The 10,683-nt window shown below is 30.8% G+C and overlaps 1 protein-coding gene across 1 annotated transcript; it reads left to right on the top strand.

Moving 5' to 3' along the window:
* Positions 1-6,376: 6,376 nt before the first annotated feature.
* On the top strand, positions 6,377-10,243 carry LOC111829904 (disease resistance-like protein DSC2). The gene is made up of 4 exons (XM_023779942.1): positions 6,377-6,864; positions 7,088-8,198; positions 8,290-8,592; positions 8,672-10,243. The coding sequence occupies exons 1-4, from the start codon at positions 6,377-6,379 to the stop codon at positions 10,241-10,243; spliced, it is 3,474 nt and encodes a 1,157-aa protein (XP_023635710.1).
* The last annotated feature ends 440 nt before the right edge of the window (positions 10,244-10,683 follow it).

The raw sequence follows: 10,683 nt of genomic DNA, 5'->3' as shown, positions 1-10,683 counted from the left end.
TAAATATGATGAACTGTAGTGTTATTGACATATTCAAATTCAGTAATTCACTGAAGATACTTTTAACAAGGCAAGAAAAATATGACAGATGTCGAAGATGTTGCATGCATATTCACCAAAACTGTGCAATCGAATCAGTGTGTAAAGGATATGTGAATTTTAATTTTTATTGTATCGAATGTAAAAGAATTTGGTTTCGACCACATATATTTTGAGTTAAGCCATACAAATTTCTTCTGTTTTTTTATATGTCGGATACTTAACTTGATATAGAAGCAACTCCTGTCAATTCACACTTTGTTTTCTATTTCTTTTGTAGGTTTCTCTTTTGCTTTCCCTTTTCTCGATTTGAAAATACATTCATATGTTTCTCTTTCCGGATATAGATTACGTAATTCTTTTACTTTCGGCTTTTGTTTTTCTAAGTTGCTTTTGACTAATTGAAGATTCTTCTTTAATAGCTTTAATACTTAGTCTTGATAAGGAGATAGACGATGGTGGATGACACTCAATGCCACCAAGGAGATGTCAGATTTTAAGCAAATTGCTTTTGTTCTTTCTTCAAAAAGTGTGATTGGTCTCTTTGTCTCTCTTTTTTCTCGAATGTCACCGACCTTAAGCTTAAATAGCTCCTCTCAATCAACCTCATATTCCAATGTAGGACAAAATATATTAACTTTGACTCAATTGTCTATTTAACAGTATAAAAAATACATTAGTATGATAACAGTGGGGAAATAGCGGAATTATAAATTTGTTTAATCGTTTCTGATTTCTCCAACATCGAGTTTGGTCATTCCTATTAAGATTTAAGAATATGGTTTTTGTATACTGTTGATGAGTTTGTCTACTAATAACATCATTCAAAAGTTTTTAGACTTTGGTTGTTCTGGATATTGTTAATGAGTTTGTCTACCATTAATATCACTAGATTTTGTACCTGCACGTTGCACAAAATTTTAATTTTAAGGCTTTTCTGTCAATATAAATCTTTGAGCATAATTATAATTATTCAAATTTTAAAAGTTAAATTTATATAATCAAACATTAAACTTATTGTCTTAAGTAATATACGACATATATATTGTTGATGATATTCTTGACATATAAAGGAGTTGATATATCTTACGTGGTAACAAATATCACTTGAGAAATTTCTGAGAAGAATAAACGGCATCGACGACCAGCTCATGTTCCTTTATCATTAAGAGAGTTTTTTTTCTTATTCATATTCCATGAAGACAATTCTTTACAAAAATTCACGTTAATTATCGACAAGTATTGGCTTAATTGTAGATATTATTTATGATTAAATGTTGATACGAATATAACATTGTTCTATATAAAATACGAATATTAAGAGCCTCACAAACATTATTTAGTATAAAGATACATATATATTATGTCAAAAGAATAGGTTTAGCGAGCTTCTTGTATCCATCGAAGAAAGTGCAGTGTGGTATTAGAGAATTCTCTCGGCCAAGTCATGAATGTGCCTATCTTATCTCATTTTCGCTATATAACTAACTGTTAAGCCCAACTTTGAATCAAATAATGTATATCTTGAATTTTTCAAAACCTTATTCGTTTCACACAAATGAATGAAATCTTAAATATTTTAAATTTAGTCATATAAATTATTTTTTCAGGTCATTTATTGTCAATCGCTTTTAACTACCAATTATTTTTGTCATCTTCTAGGATGCACTTGTTGCCTATCAATTACTAGTTTTTTTTCACCTTCTACTGACTTTCATATATATATTTTGAAGTGTAAATTGATTTTCTAGACATATCATAACTATTTCCTACGTAATAATAATCCATATTTGGGTCAAAAAACTTGATTCAAATGATGAGATGTTAAACTTGTTTTTCTTTTTGATTATGTTATAAAATTATAGTTTTACTTGAGAATAAATAGGCTTTCTTTTTGAGATTTGCTAAACCAAATTACATGTCACTTTTTTAATGACTTACTTATGATTTTCAATATATTTTATTGTAAAACTTATGTATAATGTGATCATTATTTATTTATTAATTATTTTATAAGATAGATGATAATGTTTTAACATATTTAATAAGTTTTTAATATAACTAGGTAATGTCCCGCGCATATGCGCGGGTTGTTATATATTTATTTAATTATTTTAATTTATCTATTACTTATAAAAGTAGATTAAATAAATTTTAATGCTTATGAAATTTTTACATGTTATTTATTTAAATCATACAATAGAAGCATACATCCATATCTTTTGAATTTATTCGTTGATTAATTGTTCAATTAATCAATTTTGATAGTAATTTTTTTAAGTACTTTTAAGTATTTTTGATAAAACAATAATATTGTTAATGATAAAAATAGGAATGATATTGGGAGAATTTAAAAAATACCCCTTTAAAAATACCACTTTTTAAATTTACCCCCTTTTCAAACTTTATCAAAACAACCACTAAAAATGCTGAAATTTATCCAAATATGTGTGTAAACTTATAAATATACACAAAAATTACCTTTATTTGTGTATAAAATTTTATTTATTTCAATGTCTTACAAATTGGTTTGAATATAACAAAAAATATTTTGTTAAAATAATTACATACTTTGAAAATAAAATAAATATACATGAATATGTGAGAAAGAAAAAACATATTCTTTTAAGGGCAGTATCTAGAAGTTCATTTCATAATTGCGTTGACAACTTTGTTTTTTAAATAAAGCAAAAGAAGGGGCACGTTAAGAATAAAAAATGTTCATTCATAAATATTGAATTCTTTTGACTCTCTAAGATCATCATTATTAAAATGCAGCGATACCAACAGAAAAATATCATTTGAAGGATAAAGATAAAATTGTAAGAAAGTTTTCTCAGTCTCACAAATCTAATATATCATAATATAGAAAAGGTAAAGAAAATAAATTTGTAAATTAAAATATATATATATACAATTAGAAGATTATAATCAATTTTCTACTCGAAAAATTTATTATAATCAATTTTCTACAATAGTTTATTTAGCTTTATTTTTTTATGGTGCGATGGTCAGAAATCAATATTTTTGAATCCCATCGATAAAGTAATTTCCTTATAGCCATAAAATATTATTATACATATGTATTATACATTTAATATTATAAAAAACAATGGAAAAATGAAGAAGTACATAAAATAAAGAAGAAATATAATTGAAAACAAAAGTTTTAACCAAATATATAATCAAGCTCTTATAATGATATTTTAATTGAGCTTTCAACCCATGCAAGAACATTAAAAATTAAACAAAGAAAATATTGAGAATATCAGATATGGTGGAGGAGGATGTAAAAATGAGAATCTATAGGATAAAATATGATGTAAGTTATAATTTTAAAATAATTAATTCAGAGGAGTTATAATTATATTTTATAGTGTGTTAATTGAAGTTAAATGGAGTAAACAAATAGTCAATTGAGAGGTTATATAATTTAAGTTACAATTTAATAGTAAAGTGTGGATTTCAAGTATGAATTAAAATATATGACTAAATGTGTTAGATATTTGGTTTAATTAAAAATAAATATTATAATTAAAAAATAAATGCTAAATGGACCAATAAGGAGAGAGTGAAACCTTAAAAATTTCCAAGAAATAATTTTATTTTTAATCTCTTTTTATATTCCTCTTAATTTAAGTTATATTTCTAGATTTAATTATATTTTTCATCCTTGTATTATATATAATAGATAGAAAATGGAATATCAAATTGTTTTTTAGATAGTAAATCAAGTATAAAAATCAAAGTTAAAACAAACTATAATGTTCTTTGTATTATTAAATGTTGAATCACAAACTAAATATAAGGATCATTATTCTTAAAAGAATTTCTTACAAATTGGTTTGATAATTATATAACAAAAAGTTTATTTTGTTAAAAAATTACATACTTTTGAAAATAAATTAAATATACATGAATATGTGAGAAAGAAACAAACATCCAAAGTAAAAGAATGAAGATGGTTTTTTTAGCTTGATTTTCTTATAACCATAAAATATTATTATACATATGTATTACATTTAAAAATATAAAAATCAATGAAGACATAAAGAAATACAAAAAACAAAAAATAAATAAAATGGAAAACAAAAGTTTAAACTAAATCATTAATCAAACTCTTACAATGATATTTTAAATGAGTTTTCACCCCATGCAAGAAATTTTTTAAAAAAAACAAAGAAAATAATGAAGATATGAGATATGGTAGAGAAGGATGTGAGAATGGCTATTTATATGATAGGAAGTGATGTAAGTTACATTTTTAAAATAATTAAATTAGAAGAGTTATAATTATAATTTATAGTGTGTTTAATTGGAATTCAATAAAGAAAACCAATAGTCTTTGGAAATTTATATAATTTTCAGTTTCATTTTAGTATTAAAGTGTGAAATAAATATTATATTTTAAAAAATAAATACAAAATGGAAAAATAAAGAGAGTGTAACCTTACTTTTATATATATGATTTTAAATAATTTTCCAGCAATAAGCCTTATAAAATTTGTTGTATGATATATAATTAAGTCCTTTCATTTTCTTTGCCATTTGATTATAACTTATAGTGTAATTAAATTTTGTATTGAATGATTGTTATAAAAATTTATTTATTTATTTATTTTGTTGAATGATATATGATTAAGTCTTTTCATTTTCTTTGCCATTTGATTATAATTTATAGTGTAATTAAATTTTGTATTGAATGATTGTCATAAACATTTATTTATTTATTTATTTTTAAAAAATTAAAGCGTTAAATATTTTTCCACCAATAAGGAGAGAGTGAAACCTTACTTTTATATATATGATTTTACGACAGTGTGACCTTTCAGATATCTTCCTCTTAAAGTATTTTAATTGAATTTAGTAATATTTTATTTTTCTTTAAGTTAAAATTTAATAATAAATAAAAGTATGTAATATATATTTCTTAAAAATAATGTTTCAGTTTCAATTTTATTTTTCTTATTTAACATTAAAAATAACAATTACAAAATTTTTATATTATTCTACCATGCATTTAAAATTTACTTCAATTCTAAAAATCATTAGCAACTTTAAAATTCTAAACTATAATTATTTTAATTTTGTTTCTTTAAAGAGTTATTCTAAAACTCATTAACAACTTTAAAATTCTAAAGTATGATTATTTTCATTTTTTTTCTTTTAAGAGTTTGAATCATACTATTATTACTAATACAATTTTCATAGTACTGGTTTTACATATTTAGTTTTAAAATTATTTAGTTATAACCATGAAAAGCAATTCTATGTTAAAATCATTTCAAACTCATATTTTTTATCTATAGTTTCTATTATTTATAAATAACATAATATGTATTCCCTCTGTTTTGATGTTTTAGATTTTTCACACATATTAAGATAAAATTTGTTTATGAATTAATTTATAATTATTTTTTGGTAGAAAGAGAAAACATAAACTATCCGCATATAGAGTGATATAGTGTTCTTCTGTTGTTGACATAGTCTTTAGTAAGGATGGTACTAGACATTTATCTGCTTGAGCTATGCTTTTGAATAATCTCCTTTTATTTGTTTTGATACCCGGCATATGGTGTTTCACCCCAAGATTAATTTAACGTTAAATTCTAATGGGTTATTCTTAGTCCACATTCATGGTTTAAACAGAGCAAGATGAGTTCATCCATGTATGGACATGAAACAGGTAGTTTCTCTGCTTCATTTTTTGTTAGTTGTTCTGCTACTTTATAATTAGTTGCTTCATAGTTTATGTTCTTGATTTGGTGGACAATGGGAGCTATGCTAGAGTCATATAGATTTAGAATTTATTGTATTTTTGACCATTGAAGGTTTGTTAAAATCCCATTTAGATTGTATCAACACATAACTATGGATTTGTATTATTCTGACCAGTTCTCTGAACTTGTTAAACTAACCTTCTTGGCTGATGACATCTTTATCGAATAATTTTTGTTTAAACAACCATATCCTTTGTAATTAATCTTTACATTTCATTTGCCTGAGTAAGATCGAGTCTTTTTATGATTGCCTTCACGTTTCATCAGAGCTTTGACTTTTTAGAAGTTTTCTGATACCTTTAAGAAACTTGGTGTAATCATTCAGATAGACCAGATGAACGGCCTGACTTTAAACAAGATTATTCACTCAGTTTTTATAATAAGAAGATGAGTTTTATGGGTTCTCCTGGCAGATTATGCTAGAGATCAAAAAAGAAACAAAGATTGGCTCACAATTATATCCTCTTACAAAGCTTTTTTCTTTTCTGATCTTAGTTGAAAGAAGCGAGACTTTGGTTAGATTGGCTGGGCCTTGTGCTTAGCTTTCATCTTCCATCATGTCTGCCTCTTCATCTTCTTCTCTATTGGCCCCTTGCCGACGGAGGTACGACGTTTTCCCAAGCTTCAGGGGTGAAGACGTCCGTCCAAAATTTCTCAGCCACTTGCTTGTTGAATTTAAGCGCAAGGGAATCAACAGTTTCGTAGATGATCAAATTACAAAGACGGAGTCCATCAGCCCTGAGCTTGTACAAGCTATCAGAGCTTCAAGGATTGGCATCATCATCTTCACGAAGAACTACGCTTCTTCAAGTTGGTGCTTAGATGAGTTGTTGGAGATTATGAAATGCAATATTCTTACAGGTCTAATGGTGATGCCAATTTTCTACGAAATAAATCCATCTGATATAAGAAATCAGAGTGGAGATTTTGGGAACGCTTTCGAGAGAACTTGTGAGGTGAAAAGGAAAACAGAGGAGCAGAAGCAGAAATGGAGGCAAGCTTTGACTGATGCTGCCAACAAAGCCGGCGTGCATTCACAAAAATGGTTAGTTCTCTCCACTAATGTTTCATCTACAGTTATCTGTTCATAGATGATACTGCTTATATCCGTGTGTGCATCCCGAAATTATACAAGAAAGGACATAGTTGTTCTAACATCTAAGGTTAAAAGTTAAAGCTTTCATGTCGATACTGCTAATTCATTTCCCTGTATGTGTATCAAAATTCTTGTCCAGAGTTTGATAAATGAATTAATTTTCTCCTGTCAGTGACAACGAAGCTGCTATGGTGTTAGAAATTGCTACAATTATTACTAACAAGTTGAACTTCACACCTTCAAGGGATTTCGTTCATTTAGTTGGAATGGAACCTCATATAGCAAAGATAATATCTTTGTTATGTATGGAATCCAATGAGGTGAGGGTTGTAGGGATTTGGGGCCCTGCAGGGATTGGTAAAACAACAATTGCTAGAGCATTATACGATCGAGTTTCCAGCGAATTTCAGCTTCGTGTTTTTATGGAGAATGTCAAGGGAAGCTATAGCAGAAATGAGCTTGACAGCTACAGCTCGAAGTTGCAGAAACAAGAACATTTTCTTTCTGAAATTTTCAACCTGAAGGATTTGAGGATACATCATTTAGGTGTGGCTGAGGAGAGGCTAAACTCCCAGAAAGTATTTATCGTTCTTGATGATGTTGATAAACTAGAGCAACTAGAAGCTTTAGCAAATGAACCACGATGGTTTGGTGGTGGAAGTAGAATTATCGTGACCACTGAGGACAAAGACCTTTTTAAGAGACATGGTATCATCCATTTTTATGAGGTAAATTTTCCATCTGCGTGTGAAGCTCTACAAATTTTTTCTCAATCTGCCTTCAAACAAAAGTCCCCTCCGGAAGGATTCATGGAGCTTGCAGTTGAAGTTACAAAAGTCACTAATCATCTTCCATTAGGACTCTGTGTCTTAGGCTCATCATTGCGAGGCAAAAGCAAAATTGAGTGGGCACATGAACTACCTAGCCTAAGAGCCAGTATTCATGGTGACATTGAGAAGATATTAAGAGTCGGCTACGATAGCTTAAGTAATGGTGACAAGTATAAAACTACATTTCTCCATATCGCATGCTTATTTGATGGTGAAGGAGAGGATCGGGTGATACAGCTTCTTGAAAACAGCATTCTTGACATTAAATATCAACTTGGTGTCCTTGTCGAAAGAGCTCTTATTTATACATCAAGTGACAGACGTATCATGATGCACCGTTTACTGCGACAAATGGGAAGAGAATTAGTACGTAGACAATCTGCTCATGAGCCTGGGAAACGTCAATTCCTTATCGATGCTCAGGAGATCTATGACGTTCTTGCTGATGAAACTGTAAGTATATATATGTAGTTTCGTATTGCTTTCTGAGTATGATTCAAGAAGGCCAAACTGTATAATTCATATCCTGATATATTGTTCTCAGGGTACAGGAAGTGTTTTGGGCATATCGTTCAACATGTCTGAAATAAGCGAGTTGTTCTTGAGTGAGAGAGTCTTCACCGAAATGAAAAACCTCCATTTTCTAAGATTTTATAAACAACTTTTCGATAAGGAGAGACTGCATTTACGCGAAGGTTTGGATTGCTTGCCCCTACCTCGTAAACTTAAGTTACTTCACTGGGAAGCATGCCCTATGAAACAGATGTCAAATGAGTTTCGTCCAGAATGTCTCGTTGAGATCAACATGACAAGAAGCAAACTGAAGAAGCTCTGGGACAGAGTCTCAGTAAGTTCTTTGACAAATTTCACATGCATAATGATTTTGTAAACAATTCTGACATTATGCTCCATGGATTTGCTTTCAGATGCCTGAAAGTCTCAAAAAGATTGATTTAAGTTATTCTACTAGCCTCGAAGAACTTCCTGACCTTTCAAAGGCAATAAATTTGGAGCATATAAATTTGCAGTGTTGCAGAAGTTTGCTCAAGCTTCCTGACTCTATCTGGAAACTACGTAAGTTGAGTTTCTTAGATCTTCACTCTTGCAAGAAGTTAGAGCCTCTTCCAGCAAACTACTCGTTGGACTCTCTAAAAATCCTCAATGTTGGCTGCTGTTTGAAATTTATAAATTTTCCAGAGATTTCTAGTACAATTGAAAATCTCAATGTGTCCTATAACCCGATACCGGCAGTGCCTCCATCAATTGAGGACTGGAATTGTCTTCACACATTGCAAATGACTGGTTGTGGAAGCATAACAGAATTCCCACTTGTTCCTAGTACTGTCTCCGTCTTAGATCTGGTAGCTACAGGAATTAAAGAAGTTCCTCCATGGATCTCGGATCTTTATGGGCTCAGAAAATTAACGATGGCATTCTGCACGGAGCTGCGAGAGATATCACCAAACATTTGTGAGTTGGAACAACTCAAATCACTTAATTTTGAAGGCTGCTACAATGTAAGAAAATTCCCTGCAGAAATTTTCCAGAGCTTTTGTACATGGGATGACTTGGAGTTAACATTGATCAACATTGGCGAGAACAGTTTGCCAGTTGATACATCGGAGAAACCCCAGGATTTCACATTAATCTTGTCTATGTCTGAAAATGACTTTGTCAGTATTCCAGATACCGTCGTACAGCAGGTGCAATCCCTTTCCCTTAGAGACTGCAGAAAGCTTGTGTCATTGCCAGAGCTTCCTGGCTCACTGTCGGAACTGCACGCAGATAATTGTGCGTCTCTTGAAAGATTATGCAAGTCTTCTCGCTCATCTCATGATCCAAAGCTCATTCTTCAGCTCATCAACTGCTCAAAATTGAATCAAGAAGCACGTGAACTAGTCATCGAGGAATGGGCTTGCGGGTACGCACTCCTACCTGGTAGTGAAGTGCCCGACTACTTTACTCACCAAGCTAGAGGAAGTTCTCTAATTATCCATGTAGACGAGAGGAATTTGTATGGATCCTTGAGATTCAAGGTTTGTGTCGTTCTCCCCCCGGGAGAAGAGCTCAGTGATGTGCCTTTTCGTCGTTTCCAAATATCATGTCGCGTAAAAGGAAAACATTCCACTACTCTGTATAAATGGCCAACGATACACGTGGATGAAACAGAAGATCGGCTTCTGGAGAACCATCTGTTTATACTCAACTCTTATTACACGCTAGAGGAAGACAACATCCCCGAGAGGGAGATACTTTTTGATTTCAGGTGCTTGGGGAGTATATTATATCCGGACAGCATATCCTCCAATATATTGGGATGTGGTGTACAACTCTTGGAACCTTGTTCCTGCAAATATGATTCAATGGCTCACCCTTTGTTATCGACTCTACCGCTCGAGGAGGAAGATGAAGGCAACAACAACAGCAATAAAAGAGAGCGGCCAAGTATTGCAAACGGACTAGAGAGGAAGAAAAAGAATCTGAGAATCAGCAACTGAGAAAGATGGGCCAAAATTTGAAGAGACCAACATGATGCTTTGTGTGTGTGTGTGTGTGTATTTTAATATTAATGTTGTGTGTGACTCTAATTTGGTTCCTTAACAACCTTGAATGAATTAGTAGATGTGTGGATGGTTATTTAATGTACGTGGTTGTGAGGGAAAGTGACAAAAGTTATAAGAAGAACGAAGTCTTTTGTCCTAATATAGAGGTAAATTTTGTCAACTTCAGGAGCTGGTTTTAGAAACGGATTGTGAACCTTTGTGATGTTGTCACACCATTTATGCATGTATGATGCGTTTCTAAGTGCTCGCCTTGGTTTGAACTCCTTAGCCACTATTGGTCCTTACCAATTGAGATCTTCTGGTCCCTTTGGACCGAGAATTACAGGAATCCGTGTTGAAATGTCCTCATGATCTTCCCTCGCAGCTCTAATCTG

Source organism: Capsella rubella, unplaced genomic scaffold (assembly GCF_000375325.1).
Source record: "Capsella rubella cultivar Monte Gargano unplaced genomic scaffold, Caprub1_0 scaffold_6, whole genome shotgun sequence".
Taxonomy (NCBI): domain Eukaryota; kingdom Viridiplantae; phylum Streptophyta; class Magnoliopsida; order Brassicales; family Brassicaceae; genus Capsella; species Capsella rubella.
Note: the sequence above shows the minus strand (reverse complement) of the source record. Positions and strands in the feature narration are given on the sequence as shown.

What these genes read in the sequence shown, in the direction of transcription:
- LOC111829904 (XM_023779942.1), top strand. Translation starts at nt 6,377, where the DNA reads ATGTCTGCCTCTTCATCTTCTTCTCTATTGGCCCCTTGCCGACGGAGG. An exon ending in GGCGTGCATTCACAAAAATG is followed by an intron (nt 6,865 to 7,087) that starts GTTAGTTCTCTC and finishes TTCTCCTGTCAG; the next exon opens with TGACAACGAAGCTGCTATGG. An exon ending in AGCTCTGGGACAGAGTCTCA is followed by an intron (nt 8,593 to 8,671) that starts GTAAGTTCTTTG and finishes ATTTGCTTTCAG; the next exon opens with ATGCCTGAAAGTCTCAAAAA.